Here is a 16,733-nt window from a genome sequence, read left to right on the forward strand (position 1 = left end):
GTTGCCTCAACTTAACCGCTGGGTCGAGCCGCTACCCGGCCACGCCTCCTGCGCATTCGGCCCGGTAGCGAGTCGCGGGAGCCAGGCGTTATAACCAGGAAGCAGCGGTGGATTGAAGCAAAACGCGATGTTCACATTCAACAATTTTCGAGCCGTTTTGCGCTGTGGATCAATATTGCTATTTCACAATTATTTGTGAGATCCTGGTTGCGTGTTGAAGAGGGAGGCAGTACACAATTGCTATTCTTGTGTTGTCAAATACCTTAGCATTCCCTTAATGAAAATGTACAACATACTCAAAAGATAATTTCAATAGCCTTTATTGGTACTTACGCTGTACCAAACATTAAACCCAGATAACAGTCTTAATATAATATGATCCTATACCTCATCCCTGTTGAAACGAGGATACCTTTTCAAGTACAATGTGGAATGAATATTCATAGAGAATGTGTTCACCTGTATGAGTGCTTCCTCCCCTCCCCCGAAAGAGATCTAAATCCGTAGCGTTTACAGTCTGGTTGTAACAAAGGACTTTTCATAAAGTCAGCACCAGGGCAGCTCCCCATCCTGTGAAACTGCCTTTAATCCAAAGTATAGTTCTCTTGACATTCTAAGAGCTCAGAAAAATATTTGCAGTAATCATTTATCCCTCATGTTTTCCACAGTGAATTTAAGGTATAGCGTCATAGCACCAGCTGATCTCCCCACCTCTTAGCACGTGCTCGGGAGATGGACGCCTCTCAATGAGAGTCGTCCACCAAACTCACGTGAGACATAGAAATTTACAAAGTGAAAAAGAAATCATGTACAGTATATGCTCAGCACCCATTCTTATATAGATCATAAATATGACTGAATCGGTTTATATTGTGTGTGGAATATGGACCATGCATGATGGTTATCAAAATGGGCTCAATTGGATGTGTGACGGTATCCAAAAAACCAAGCAACCAGACCAATGGACGGCTGTAGAAGCAGTCCCAGCCCCCCGCACCAGTCAACTCACCTACTGTGGCCATGATGTCTGTGTCAAATCAACCAAAAATCATCATTACAAGCCAACTACCTGGTATCTCCGGTGTCTTCCACAAGGGCGTCATGATTTTACTGCAAAGTACAACCTCACTAGTATCGTTGATCATAATAATAATAATAGACACATTTAAACAAGTAGGGAGGCAACCTCTTACCTGATAGTCTAGCACAATTGACAAAGATTTCTGGGATATTCCCCACTAACCTTTGCCCACCGAATCACCTCAGACTGATTCTGTAACTACCAATATGCTCCCAAACATCCCCCCCCCCCCGATGCAGTCCTAATAGTTATTATTAACAAGTGCAACTACTGATATACAATAGCATACATACCAGGTTTATGGCTACCTTAAGGATTTGGCGTTAGCTTACTGAATGTGGATCACTGTTGCTGAGTACCGCTCGCATAACTACAATTTTGGTGTTGCTTACTTGAATTGAATGTTCACATTGCCTTGAATGTGATGAGTGAGTTTCTCGAGGCCCTTGACACCTGTTAAGTTATGTTTGATCAATTCCTGAAATCGTTTTTCTAAATATGTGGCTTCACTCAGACAACTGTGATATAGGGGGTTCTCCGATTCTGATGACGGTGTTATGTGGGCTCTTCTAACGTGGTGTCAGGTTGCATGATTGGGGGAATCAGTTTGTTTCAAAAGGTGACCGGTTGGGGGGTACAGTTACAGTACTTATGAAAGCAAAACAGCAGTGTTACTAAGTACACATTTACACACAACACATTGGGACCAAGTGTTGTTTACTGTTGTTAAGGGCTGACAGAAAAGACTGGACTTCAGAATACCCCCCCAATCATTCATGATTTAGTTATCATCCCTCACCAGTTAAATAATCTTACCTAAATATTTTAATATTTACATTTTTTTTTATCTCTCTCTTGAGAAAATTAAAAAAACAAAAAAACAAAACTAAGCTTCAAGTTGTCAATAGTCGGCTCTTTCTTTTTGTCATTAAAATCAAGATTAAAAGTGCTTTTATAAATCTTTTCTTCTCTATGTACAATTTGTATTAGCTATATCAAACAAAACAAGACAAAAACAAAAAGCAAAAACAATAACATCATAGACAATCATTATCATCATCACCACCATGTAATAAATAAGAGTAAAAAAAACGGGTTAAAAACGAGTGCGGCGATGGAGAGCACACAAAGGAACATTATGCATGATTCTCTGCCCTCAGTAGCGAGTTGTGATTGTGACCAGTGTCTCTACAACATGAGGTAGAGCGCTGGAGACCCTCTGGAGAAGCACCAGGGTCTTTCACAGATGACCAGGGCTCTGACCCTAACAACCAGCGATTAGCCTGGATCCAGCTCCATCTATCACTAATTTCCATGTTCATCAGTGTACGCTAGTAAACCATGTCACCACTTGAATTCCATTAATTCAAACAGTCACGTGGTTGATGAAGGAGAAGGAGAAAATCAGTAATGCATGGAACTCCATCCAGGCTATGAAGTAGTCTCTCTCTTTGGCTCCTCTCTTTCACGCATACAAGCGACAGTGCAGTCTTCAAACCGAGACACGCACGCACGCACGCACACACACCCACAGCGAGAGATACATTGATTGAATGCATTTTTGTTACCAATTCCCAGACGCTAATCTAAAAATCCCACCAAAAAAAGTCTGCTATTATGCATAATTTAAATTGTGTGTGTGTGTGTGTGTGTGTGTGTGTGTGTGTGTGTGTGTGTGTGTGTGTGTGTGTGTGTGTGTGTGTGTGTGTGAACAGAACTACTAATAGGTTACTTCCAATGCATTGAATCACTGTTATAGAACTTCCCCAGCTGTGGGAGCTAAACTCTCTCAGGCAAGCCCTGTACAGTGTACCTTGACTGAGACAAAAGCACTGCCTCGCTAAATGCTAAATTGCATTCACTGGCTGTGGTGACAAGGTGTCTGCAGAAGGACACACCTTGCCCTGCTTGAAGATGACAGCACCATGGAGAGGAAGGACCAGGCCCTTCACAGCAAGTCAAGTGTTAAAGGAGAGCACCAGAGTGTGTGTAGGAGCACCAAGAGCACTCCTGTCCCAACACTGTTTTCCATTGCTGTAACTCAATCATCGGATGGCTTTCCCAAAAGCAGTCAGACTCTGCTCATCTTTGTTCACTCACTTAAAATGAGACAAAGATTAACTTTGCCTCAAGGTGATTTGGGGAAACCCATTCGTGGCTAATAAACAGCGGGTTAGAGCTTCCTCTAGTGGCCATAGATGGTTAAAGCAGTAAGGCAAGGCTCTGCTGGCTGACAAGAGCTTACAACTGGAACTGAAGTGCTTGTAGGTTTGTGTCTGTGCACCACTTTGAAAAAGGAGTCACTGCTGCCCTCTAGAGTTTTACAGTGGGAAGCTCACTCCTAGTAGCACATGTTAGGAAGCTGAGGAGCACCACATGTTCCAGCTCTGTGTGGTAAGAGCAGGACCGGGCCAAATGGCATTTGCAAATAATATTTATGTAGTGCCAGTCAGATAGGTGTAGTTTGCCACACAGGACAATGCACTAGATTCTAGTGCACCTCATATGCATTGTCTTGATGCAATAAATGACACCCTTGTGGGAATCCATCCAGGTCAAAACAAACAGATTGACTTGCAAATACTATTTGCCCGTTTTAGGTAAGAGCACCCATGTACAGCATCAAGTGCCATGAGAGGAATGGAAATCAATCAGACGTGGAAGTGGAGCACCAGTTGAACGCTGGAGGGGTGTGGAATAGGAGGACGAGGAGCACATCTCCGCATGGCAAGAGGAGGAGCAAGGTTTGCTCCCATTCTGATTGGAAGAGGCCTGAATTGAAAAACATAATCAAAGATAAATATCTGTATCAATATGAAGATAGATATCTAAGGCAAGCCTATTGGAAAGGTTTTCTCGTATATATGATTAAAATTGAGTTGTCTTGCGGGGCAGAGAATGGCTCCTCTAAGTACAGCTGGAAGATTGACAAAAACAAAAGAAAATCAAAGGGAAAATATGGTACACATTTCCAAACATGGAAAAGTGAGTCTGATTGACTCCTGATTAAAAAAAATAAGTCATACAACCAAAAACAATCACATCATTAATAACAACATAAATGAAAACAACAATAAAAAAAACAAAAACAAAAAAGGTCTTCATAATAATAACAATACCTGTAATAACAACATTGACAGTAACAATAGCAATCATAATAATATTGATAATAATAGCAATAATTAGGATCATTAAAATTCTATGAACAAGAAGCAATGGAGTTCCTCTCATGGGAAGAGAGAGGAAGAGCACCACAGGCAGTGTCTGTTGGCGCGAGGCCCAAACCGCTGCCTGACATGAGGTAAAAAACAATAAAAACCTCCCCCTCCTCCAAGTGGACTGTGGAGGGGGCAGGATGGAGAGATACCAGACTGAGGGACGGCTGAGCTCATCCCTCTCTCCAGCCCTCCACTGCACCAGTCTGTAGCTGTGAGTCTGTTTGTGTCTGTCTGACCTCAGACAAAGTGGCTGTAGGGCCCCGTGAGGTGGGTGAAGGCATAGGGAGACACAGTAACTGTGGACGTGGTGTGGAGCGTGGGGGCTAGCCGTGTCACCGGCCCCTCCCTCTTGTCCTTGGATTGTCCGGGCCCCGGGCTGGCCCCTGCCGCCATAGCTCCCCACTTGCGTTTCTTCCCGAGGGCCTTGATGTCCTCCTGGGAGAGGCCGAGGAGAGCAGCCTCCTGCTGCCTCTGGAGGGCTCGCTCTGCCAGGATCTTCATCTTGGCCTCCCAAATAGCCAGGCCGTGCACGGGCTGGTTGAGGTTTTTGTGCTGGTAGAAGACCAGGGAGATGCGGGTGGGGTGAGAGCGGTTAGGCCTCTTGAGCGGCGTGGTGGCGTGCAGCTCCCGCCGGGCACATTCAATCAGGATGGAGCCGTGGGTTGGCGCTACTGCTACCCCGCCGATGTTGGGGTCCAGGAAGTTGTGCTCGCTATCGGACCACACCTCATCGTCGTAGTCGTCGCCACCCCTGGTGCTTTCCGCGTCGCTCTCGGCTCGGTTGGGGGTCCAACAGCCCTGGTTGGACTGCTGCAGGGCGTCGGGGAAGAGGCGGCCCTCGGGAGCAGGGGATGGTGTGTTGCCTGCCACTGAACCTCCACAAGACTTCCAGGCCTTCTCCTGGAGCCCCAGGGGCGTAGAGCAGCGACTCTCCCCAGTTTTGGACCACATCTTATCAGGGTAGGCTCCTGCAGGACTGCTGTGCTTCAAACCAGGGCTGTATCCCGCAGGTCCCATGGCCCAGGCATTAGGCTGGGGACTAGGAGCGGGGCTGGCCCAGTGGTTGGGCGTGCCCGGCCGTGGGGTACCTGGCTGCGGCGTGCCTGGGTGACAGGTGCCCGAATGCGGGATACCTGCGTGTGGGGTGCTTGGGCGTGAGGTGACGGGGCATGGGCTGCCTTGGTGTAGGTTGCCGGGGAGCGGTGTGCCCGGGTGTACGGAGGGGCATGGAGAGGGGGGTAACTTTAGCGAGGGTGATGGGGAGGGGGCAGGGGAGGCCATGGGGGTGTTTGAGCAGGGGTAAGAGGTCCACTGCTGGGGGTAAGGAGAGAGCTGCTGCTGGTGGAACTGCTGCTTGTCTGGGAAGAAGGGCGAGGCTACACGACCTGGGTTAGGGTTTACATGCCCGTCCCAGCTAGTGGGCACCATGCTGCCATTAGGTTGGTGCCCTAGCCAGGCAGCAGGCTGCGGGGAGTTGCTAGATGTGTTGGCACCAGTCTGGCTCGGTGGTCTGCTTTCATATACTGGCACATCCATGGGCTCCTGTTTGATGACTGGGGTGCCTCTGTTGGATAACTCAGAGGAGACAGAGGAGGGGCGGGACTGGCTGTAGTCTGGCAGCAGGGGGCAAGCGCTGCGCTCTGGGTGCTGCTGCTCAGGGAGGCTCGGGTAGGACTGGGCCAGTCTGGCCTGGAGGCTCTGAACATCAGGCTTCTGGTCCACCTGGACGGCCTTACAGCCCGCTTTGGCCAAAGAGCTATTTCGACCCTCGTAGGTCCTCAGCTGAGGGCGGAAAAGTGCATTGGAGGGGTAGTTGTAGTAGCCGTAGGGCAGTGCAGGCAGACTGGGGTGGTAGCCGTTGACTGGGCCTGGTGCACAGGGCTGGCCAGTGGCAGGGAGGCCTCCCCTTGCATAGTAGGCAGGGTGAGGATAGATGTCGAAGGGGTCTGCCTCCTGCACAGGGTAGCCGTCCATGGATCCGTTGAAGGGCTCCTTCTTAATGTCAGGCTTCACCTCTTGTTTTACAATTGCTGCATGATTCAAGCAGAGAACAGGCCAAATTACAAATAGTACTTAATTGTTTTATTCTTAGTTTGTATGTTGTATTTTTATGAACTTGATGAAATTGTATTTGAAAATGCATAATTATGTTTTGCTTTAATCTACTTATGTGCAGGGCATCTGGGTAGTGTAGTGGTAGATTCCCTGCCTACCAACAGGAGGGTCGCAGGTTCGCGCCCCCATGTTACCTCCGGCTTGGTCGGGTGTCCATACAGGCACAATTGGCTGTGTATAGCCACTTTTCACACATGCCTTGGAATTCAGGAGTTATCTAGAGGGCATCCGGATGGTGATGTATGTGCGAACACGTTTTGGTGAGCTATGCGCGCTCCTGCGATCCTCCTCCTACCCGCAGGTAAGTGTACCTCGAGCCCTACTATCAGGGGCGGATTGTCCCCCCCCCCCTCCAGAGTGACATCACTGGTCCACACTAACTCAAATTAATAACTCATTAACTCAAATCAACTCTCAATAACTGTCGAACTAGATGAATGATGAATAGTTTGACAGTTATTGAGAGTTGATTTGAGTTAATGAGTTATTAATTTGAGTTAGTGTGGATGTCACTGGTCCACACTTTAACACTCAATAACTGTCAAATTAAATGACAGACTTCAAAACCGTTTACAGTTTTCTGATATACTACTGATGTTCTAATGATACAAAGCTGGTTGAAAATGGGCGGAGTGTTCCTTTAAGGAAAATTCAAAGTAACATAAGCCCTTTTCCCACATGCGTACCGTAAAATTACCTGTAAGTCAATATCGGACATTTCCCTGAATTTCCCTTCACACCTCAGCGTTCGCAAGTGAGAATCTTGTCGTCAAATAGCCGGTATGTTGGGGGGCGGGGGAGGGGGGAGCTTATTTGGGGGGTCGGCAAAACTTGCCACACAATAAAATCACACTCGTTTGACTCAAGAGCAGTGTCAAGCCAGCGTAAAATAAACACAGCCGATTTCCCTGAAATGTGGAAGTAGTTTGCTTTGATGTGCGCAAATGATGCACGCTGGAAGTGAACGTTAAGCAACGTGTGTACACCTCGCCCACATGAGAGAAGGACCGGTGTCGCGGAAAATGACTGGATCCGTTTCTCACTTGTATCCGCTATAGCGCATACCGCTCTTCTGACTGGGTCGAAACTGGTGAAATGTCCGCGATGACGGGGTCGCGCTTATACCGGCACGACTACTTTCTCACAAGCAGGCATTAGACCACGTTCCGGTCATTTTGCGGTACAAAGCGCATGTGGGAAAAGGGCTATAAAGAAAAGGAGTCGCACACTCAAAATCTCCTCTGCTGTGTTTAATGGGTTACACCAACATGTTTCGGAGAAAGCGCCTTCGTCAGGGTGCAGTTTGCTTGACCCAGCAATCAATCCAGAACTCCAACAAGTTCACAAAAACATTTCCCAACATAAAACAATCAAAGAAACAGCTAACCTTTATTGCCTTGGGGTTGTGGGGAGCCGGTGATGCAGACTTCAGCCTTGACCACCGTTTTCTCCGGCGTCGCCTGCTGCAGGAGTTTACCTTTCTTCTTCTCCGAGGCGGCCTTCTTCTCCGAGGCGGCCTTCTTGGCCTCCAGGCGGCGCTGTCGGCAGGACTTGGCCGGCTCGGACAGCTTGCGTACCTCGCGGCGGAAAGCTTGAAGCACCTGTATAGCTCCTTTTTGCATCTTGAGCCGTTGGCCTTCTTCACTGCCAAACTCGTCGGTGGGGGAGACCTTGTAGAGAGGCAACACATGGAGCTGTTCATCCTCGGGGATCTCCCCCACCTTACGGTTGTCTTCCTTAGTCAGAGTACACACCTAGCAGAGAGAGAGAGGGAGAGCGGGTGAAATGTAAAATGTGAAAAGCAAAACATCAAAGAGCACAAAATGTATGACATTTCTAAACTAAGAATACTTCGAGATGAGGGAAATACAGCATATCTTACGGCCACACACGTAGAGAATTTGCCACAACTGCTTGGCAATATTGTTTCTGATAAACAGTCCTACTGATAAAGTAACTGAATTGAACTGAACTGAGAGAGGCCAAGAATGGCTCATGGTGGCCACTGATAGACTGCATCATTGTAACAAGATTGGAAGATGGTCTTCTCAAACATTCACATTTGTAGCCAATTTTCAGTGAAGAAAAGCAGTGATAATCATCTTACCACAGTGCAGCCGTTGTAGAGGTTGTGCTGGTCCTTGTGAGCGTGGGCGCAGAAGTCCATGCAGGCAGTGACTCCAGAGAACGGCTTGCCTTCCTGCAAGCCCAGCCTGCAGTCTGGAGCTGTGGACTCCGTCTTACACTGGGGGGAAGAGGAGACACAGGCCCAAACTAGTCAGTCAGGTCAATGTATTCACGTGAATAATGTTTATTAAGTGACTCATTTCCCAGGTGGTTTTGTGAAAACAAACCATCTGGGAGCCTCAGGTGACTGGGGAGGAGATGGGTGAAGAAAAACAACAAAACTCTCATGACAGCACAACAGCAGCAGGAGGAACAGCCTGGATGGTGGGCTGAACAGTGAGTGAGTGAGTGTGTAATGGCTTGACATTACGGAGTGTGTGTGATGCTGAGTTAGTCCAATCAGCTGAGGCTGTTGTATACTGTATTAGCTGGGATTTGTTGTTATTTGTTGTTTTCTGTGCTTGTGATGACATAGAGACGTAGAGCAAGCTAATTATTAGCTTTGTTTTTAGCCTAGCCTACTTGACATGGATTCCACAGGTCTGGACAAAGTGGAGTCACGGTGCAGGCCCACTAAAACAACACAAGCTATTGGAAGTCGCAGTCGCCCATTCATTGTGTATTGGATGCATCTGTCATCGCCTTCCAAAGCATGCTGGGATACCTGGCCACACGATGAGAGCGACAAGAGGAGGGGACACATTGAACATTTCAGACGGACAGCCAATCAAGCTCCAGCACCAAGCAAACGGCAGGGAATGGCGACTGTGACTTCAAACGACGTGTGTGTCGTTGTGGTGGGCATGTGGTGTTACTGCTCTGATGGTGCATGCCCACCATAACGATATAACTAACATGTTATTTCAAGGGAATCCCTTTGCATCCCCTTGCATTTTTGTCACTTCAATTCAAGATTCAAGATATTTATTGTCAGTACACACATGTGAAATTGTTATGCTAGGGGCTCCATTACTCAATGTCAATAAAATGCAAGACTTTCTCCAGGATGCAACTTGATTTTGTATTCCTGAGATTCTGCACAGGCTGAAAAGACTTTGCAGAGACTTTTCATTACTGCAGTTTCATCATCAGGGTTCCTCGGGCAATGATGGCCCTCCATTCTTCCCTCGCCTGCATACACGTTCCAATTTCTCCCGCAGTCCTCCTGCTAATAAATATAAATGCTAATAAATATAAACTACAGTCCGTCATCACTGTTCTGAGCACTAATACCGATGTGTTCCCCATTGAAATATTGAATACCATTTGTTTTGGAGTGCACCACAACCGTATACCTCCAGACACCAGACACTTCCTTGCAGGGAGGCTTTAGTTTATTCACCTACAGCAGCCAGCCATAACTCACGCTGACATCCAGCATGTCTCCATGCTGCCCTCCCTGGAACCCAAGCAGCCGAGGAGGACAGAGTCACTGACCTGACCACACGCTGGTGACTTACTGCCACCATTACATTCCTCGCCAGGCTGTAGGCCTCAGTACGGGTGCGTTTACAAGCACGTACCATTGACTGTATAATATATACATGTATAACGTGTCACCACTTCCTACCTCTATGCCAAAGTCAAGCCAAAATATCTCGTTCCACGAGCAGCCATCTTGCTCATGTGACGTCATTAGGAGCCCGAGTGTGATGCTATCATGTTCGCAAAATCAGACAGACAGACAGACAGACACCTGGCAAAGTACCGCTTCCATTACAATGAGGTGTCTCCAGGAGCACATTTTGCCTCGATGACACACACAGAGGCACAAGGTGAAAACAATACCAGCTATCGCTGTCACATCTGTAATGAGCACTTGAACATATTCTAACTTATTACCTATACTGGGACCAGCCACAAGGGGGCGATCGAGCTTCACTTTTGGGGAGCTGTTGTGACGTCCATATTTTATACAGTCTATGGGATGTACAGTATGATGTATTTGCCTGTACTACAGTACTAACCTGGTTACTGTAGGCTTGTGGGGCCAGCTGCCCGTACAAAGGAGCCACATGGGTTGCCAGATCCTGTAGGTTATCCCCGAGTTTTCCCTCCTGACAAGCAAAGCAGGAATCACAGATTAGAACCAAACACACAACACAGAGCTCCATAAGAGTAGCTTAACATTACTCATGTTTACAAAGGTGGGTTAACTTTATAAAATCTATACAAAGATGGATGGACTGAGTATGTGTGGGGTTTACTCTATAGTAGTTTGACTGATATGGATTTGGCCGACAAAAGTGACAATGCTCAGGCAAAAATAAAATTAAAATAAATTACAAGAATTTCAGTGCTTCCTCCAGAATTGTATGCAAATTTCATTTTTAAAATAATTATGCAATATTAGCGTTGTCATTTTCCCTGTTTGACAGACAGCGTGGCATCAGTCAGTACCTCTTGGGGACGGTCTCCTTGTAGCCTGAACTTGCGTGGAATCTTGCTCCGGGCATACTTGCAGCCGTTGAAGTACATACTCCAGGAGCAGCCGAAGGAGAAGGAAGCACCACAGGTTTCAGGGTCCTTGCCTTGACATGCACAGGTACGACTGCAGGGGGCGACAACAGGCATACACACTCAGCACTACTCCGTTTGTCTTATCTCAAGTGTTTGCATGTCACAGCTCCCAAAATAGACGAGACTAGATGTATAACTGTCTACACACTGTATGTGGAGGATAACATTGGACATTTTTAGCAAGTTAGTACATTATCTAGCAGTCCTTACATTATCAACTTTTCTCTTCTCTGATGCCTTTGACTTGGGCTTGTGTATGAAGTGTGCTAATTCACTAGTGATTAAATAAAAGCAGAGGAAAAGATTGGATTCTTGTAAAGAAACAACTCCTGTTTTTCTCTTCTCAGAAGGAATACTATTGTGCATTTGACAATAATGTCTGTTTTTGATTATGTCCTGTATATATGCATGTGTTGCTTTGAAGCCTCTTGATGCGGTATTCTATAGTGCTCTGCGTTTCATCACCGGTGATGGCTTTCTCACTCATCATTGAGTCTTGTGTTTAAAGGTGGGTTGGTCCTCCTGGACTCTTGCCATTCGAAGAGAACAACATTGTCTGTGGTTTATTTTCAAAGCCTTATGTGGCTCCCATTGTATCTGTCTTCACTTTTGATTTTTGCTGCTGCAGGATAGCGTACATGTTGGCGGGCATACTGTACACCGGATTGGGATATTCCAGGTGTGCAAGGGTTTGGTTTGAGAAGTGGGGGACACAATCAAACGGGAAGTGATGAAAATGGTGGTCAAAAATCCCACCAGAATACATTAAGACACCAATACATCGAGGAACACCATAGAAAAATGCATGTTGTGATTTGCCATCAAATAATTGCATTTTTAGACGATTGGGTGGCGAGCAAGTCCTCAGAAACCCCCTTATTGTCAACCAGGCACTCGATTCCTAGGCTCACACGCTGCGCAGGCTTGCTAGCTCAGCTGCTGCGTGGCCTTGCCCACCCTGCAGCTCGCCGAGTTGGCTCTGCAGCCCGCATACGCAGCTCGGCTAAGGCGTGGCCTCACCCACAGCTTGGCTGCTGCGCGGCCTCACCCGCAGCTCGGCTGCCCTATTGGCGCATGCGGGGGTGCGTGTGTGTGTGTTGCTCATAAAATGTTATTGCCCTTAAGTTTACATGTGCGGGTGGGTGTGTGTGTGTGCCACTTAAGTTTACATCAGTGCCTATGACATCATCAGTGATGCCTCTGACATCATCAGTGATGTCATAAGATGACCTTGCTCTTATGACATCATCAGTGATGTCACAATGCCTCCTATGACATCATCAGTGGGAGAACAATTTAACAAACAGAACAAACCAACATTGCCCACATGCTCCCTTTTATATAGATAGATAGATGATAGATAGATATACGTAGGAAAGCCATACATCCCCTGAAAGCCCTAGGGCTCTAATATGTGGTTGCTTTACCAAGTAAAGCATTCAAGTATGCTGTCATTTCTTCTGTCTTTTTCACTGATTCAAGTCAACTTGACTTTAATCAGTTCTTGACAACTGTAGTAAATCTGACCTAAATTTCTGCATGCCTAGGCGGTGGCACAGGTCTAAGTTTTCCACTAACCACTAACCCTAACCTTGTTTGTAGAGAAGAGGGTGCTTCTCTGTTTCAGAAATAAGCCTATCCTGGTCCATCTCTCCCTTCATGAACAAAATATAGGAAAGTAGAAGTCCAATTTTCCCCCCAGTAGCTACAGTTTGGAGTCAGGCTCCACCTACAAAACGCAAGACAATGCCAGAGTGACTCGCTGCTTTTCTGATCTACGTGGAGCTGGAAACCACTGGCTGACATGTGTTCTTCTTCATGTTGTTCTTCTGTTCACTCACTCGCAAAGTTGTACGTTAGAGACTGGTGTCAAGAGCACCCATGAGCGACTCACTCGTCATTGAGGCCGCATCGTCGGCTGGTGGGGTTGCCGAATTGGGTGATGGAGTTGGTGATCTCGCGGTACAGCTTGTCACCCAGGTCCCGCTGCACGCCTTCCCAGGCCATAATGAGGATGATGATGACGGCGTTGGCACAGTGGTGGCCCGCCCGGTGACGCACCAGACACATCAGCTTCTCTGTCTCACTGCCGCGGCGGATCACCTGACACAAAACATGCAGAGGGAGACATTTACAACTGACATGGTCTCTATGCTGCCTTGGGCACATGTTTTATTTGAACCAGGGGAGGTCGACTGAGCATGCTGGCTCTTTTCCAGCAGTGTCCTGCTTCACACTCAAGCAGTTCCACACATTCACCCGGATGTGCCCGGCTACATACACAGGCTTCTACTCTTGTCCACTGGGAGGAGTAGAGGAGTTTGGGGTCAAGAGCCTTGCTCGGGGACACCTAGACTGTTTTGCTGAAGAAGAGTCTTGCTCATTCGCTTTCCCACCTGCTTTTTCTAGCCAGTCCAGAGATTTGAACCAGTGACCCCCCTGTGGCAAGGCCACTTCTCTAACCCGTGATTCTCAACATTTCTCGCATCTACATTCTCTAGTTCTTGTAAATGAAACAATACTGAAGTTTAACAATTTGTCAATTTGCTGGGGAGAACCATTGATCTAGGCTACCATTGAAGACTTTTAATCCAAAGTAAGATACACAAAGAAGAATTAATTTCTAACAAAACCAAATGATTGCTGGCATGTAAGCAACACTCACTATGTTAGTGAAGTTATTGTTAACACATTGGGTGCCAGCCATGTTTTCATTCCTGTAGGTAAGTTGTGCCAGGGGTGTTTTTGACGATTCTGGCTCATTTTAGAACAGCCGAGGATTCTTTTCTGTTAAGAATTCATGAACAGCAATCATCTAAAAATAACTAATAGAATGTGTGCTTTCTCTGTCTAAAAGAGTTAGTTTGCAGAGTTAGTAGTTATGTAGATATTAGCCGTTGAGTACAGCATGGTTTCAGCGTCTGGAAATTTATTCAGAGATAAATGGCTTTTTGTGAAACAGTCACTTTAACCATTCATTTTTGGCATCAGTAAGACCGTCAGACATTCTAAACAATAGTTTTGAACAGTAATTTCCTCCATAACAACAGGAAACACCCCTCTCATTCAAACTCCTCCCTCCGTGTGTCTTCTCCTCCTTCCTCCTGGCTTCAGCGGGCGTGTCAGAAGCGTGTTGTGCTGCCTGCCTGTCTGTCTGCGTGCCTGCCTGCCTGCTTGCCTGAAATGGATTGGATTACTGTAAAATCGCCAAGCTTGCTCCCGCGGTGTGTGTGTGTGTGTGTGTGTGTGTGTGTGTGTGTGTGTGTGTGTGTGTGTGTGTGTGTGTGTGTGTGTGTGTGTGTTCGCGCGTTGATCCGCGGCTCTGGGGGGAAGGGATCTCTGTCCGTTCTGTGTGTGTGTCTCGGGCTTCTGACTGTAAAATCCAAGCCATTTCCGCGGAGGCGGCTGCTTTTGGGTCCCGTGGCTGTGACTTCTCTCGGTCTCTGTCGCCACTTAGTGGTCGGTAAAATAGATTACACACATGCTCTTGCTCCAAATAGTTATCTCGAAGATGTAAGAGGGGTTGATTGATGTCCCACCGTCAAAAAAACATGTAAGACGAGTTATTTCGGCTCTGGCACTCAAGCGTTGGATTATGTAAGACGAATTATTTCGGCTATGGCACTTAAGGTGTTAAAGGAACACTCTGCCCATTTTCAACCAGCTTTGTATCATTAGAACATCAGTAGTATATCAGAAAACTGTAAACTGTTTTGAAGTCTGTCATTTAATTTGACAGTTATTGAGTGTTAAAGTGTGGACCAGTGACATCACTGGTCCACACTAACTCAAATTAATAACTCATTAACTCAAATCAACTCTCAATAACTGTCAAACTAGATGAATGACTGTTTGACAGTTATTGAGAGTTGATTTGAGTTAATGAGTTATTCATTTGAGTTAGTGTGGACCAGTGATGTCACTGGTCCACACTTTAACACTCAATAACTGTCAAATTAAATGACAGACTTCAAAACAGTTTACAGTTTTCTGATATACTACTGATGTTCTAATGATACAAAGCTGGTTGAAAATGGGCGGAGTGTTCCTTTAATAAAAACTTACAAAACACAGTAACCTGTACATGGCACACGCACACTGCCACCCCCACACATAGCAGCTGAGCCATGGACTACTAAGCAAGGGACAATAGGCAACAGTTCATGCTTATATAGCATTTTGCAATGAAATTTGACCTGTTCTGATATTTGTTCTGAAATTTGACCTGTTCTGATAACTTGACACCAATCCTAAAATGCTACCTTTTCAATAGTTGTCTGGAAAACAGTTTGTGATGCTACAGAGCAAATTAATTTGAACATTTGCACATCCTACTGTCTGCTTTTCTAAATGCAATCAGAACGTACTCATGACACATGCCCTCACAGAGTGGAAACTAGTGGAAACATCCAACATTTGGAAGCTTTTTGATGGCTCTCATCTCCTCATCATTAGCTTTCCTTACAGTTGCTATCTATGCCAAAAATAGTCATGGGAAGTATTTTCTTTTAACCCAGCCCTCCAGCTCTCTCTCACTTTTTGTTCTGTCTTTCACACACTCTGTCTCTGTCATATTATCTCTCTCTCTCTCACACACACACACACACACACACACACACACACACACACACACACACACACACACACACACACACACACACACACACACACACACACACACACACACACACACACACACACACTTCACTAATGGTCTCTCTTTCCCTTTCCCTCGGTGGGGTGGCTGTTTTGAATCCATAAAGTCATTAGCAGGATGTGTGAAGGGTGAGAGTTTTACTGTCTGGGGGTGGCAAAGTCTGCTAGGTGTCTCCACATTACCCCTCATAACACACACGCACGCGCGCACGCACACGCACACATACGCGCACACACACACACACACACACACACACACACACACACACACACACATACGTCAGGTGAGGCAAAAGCCTCTCTCACTGTCACTTTCTGTCTGTGGCTCTCTCTGAATAGAATAGGGTTTCGACCGTTGGGTTTCTACTGAGTTGTAGATCGAGACATCAAAGATATTAATTAAACGAAGACATAAATATTTTTTGTTATTTTTTCAAGATAATCCACAGATCTTGTTGTGAGCAGTTTCGTGTAGGAGCTATTTTCTTTCGACCAACCTACACGTGCCAACCGTCTCACCATGCAGAAGGAATCGTGCTAAAGTTACAGCTAAGGTAAGCTAACGTTACGGCTAAGCTAACGTTAGATGCAATTAATAATAAAATTACGGGTGACTGAGTAATGCGTTACTGCTACCATTTTGATCTGGAAGTAGCCTACCCATTTCTACGGCCGATATCTCCAAAACTCGACATGGCAACTCACACCAAAGTCATGAGATGGATAAATAGCACTACAGGTAAGAGGATTTTTTGTTTTCCTGGTGGATCAGCGGGATAGGACACAAGCTATTCACAGTCATAGGACTGAATCTTACATTGGACATGTATCAATGGTAGCCTACTATAGGGCACTGTGAAGAAACATCAACCACATGGATGTACAGTAATGTTATTTTACTCACCCACTTAGCAATAGGACATCCTCGTGAGCTCTTGCCCTCCCTGCCAGTGTACACCACCTTCTCAATCCGGATGGCGTCCCCCTTCTCTCCGTACCTACGCAGGAGGACAGCG

General features: G+C 46.3%; 1 protein-coding gene across 1 annotated transcript in view; it reads right to left on the reverse strand.

Moving 5' to 3' along the window:
- Positions 1-1,327: 1,327 nt before the first annotated feature.
- Positions 1,328-16,733, reverse strand: part of tet3 (tet methylcytosine dioxygenase 3) — a 31,966-nt gene continuing 16,560 nt past the window's right edge. Inside the window, exons 4-10 of the mRNA XM_083645083.1 lie at positions 16,622-16,715; positions 12,956-13,164; positions 10,942-11,092; positions 10,509-10,598; positions 8,522-8,659; positions 7,802-8,168; positions 1,328-6,329 (exon numbers count right to left, since the gene is read on the reverse strand). Coding sequence (XP_083501209.1) covers positions 4,537-6,329; positions 7,802-8,168; positions 8,522-8,659; positions 10,509-10,598; positions 10,942-11,092; positions 12,956-13,164; positions 16,622-16,715 — 2,842 coding nt within the window. The 3' untranslated portion in view covers positions 1,328-4,536. The remainder of the gene's footprint in view (positions 6,330-7,801; positions 8,169-8,521; positions 8,660-10,508; positions 10,599-10,941; positions 11,093-12,955; positions 13,165-16,621; positions 16,716-16,733) is intronic.

The sequence above is a fragment of the Poromitra crassiceps genome, assembly GCF_964638095.1.
Source record: "Poromitra crassiceps genome assembly, chromosome: 10".
Lineage (NCBI taxonomy): Eukaryota > Metazoa > Chordata > Actinopteri > Beryciformes > Melamphaidae > Poromitra > Poromitra crassiceps.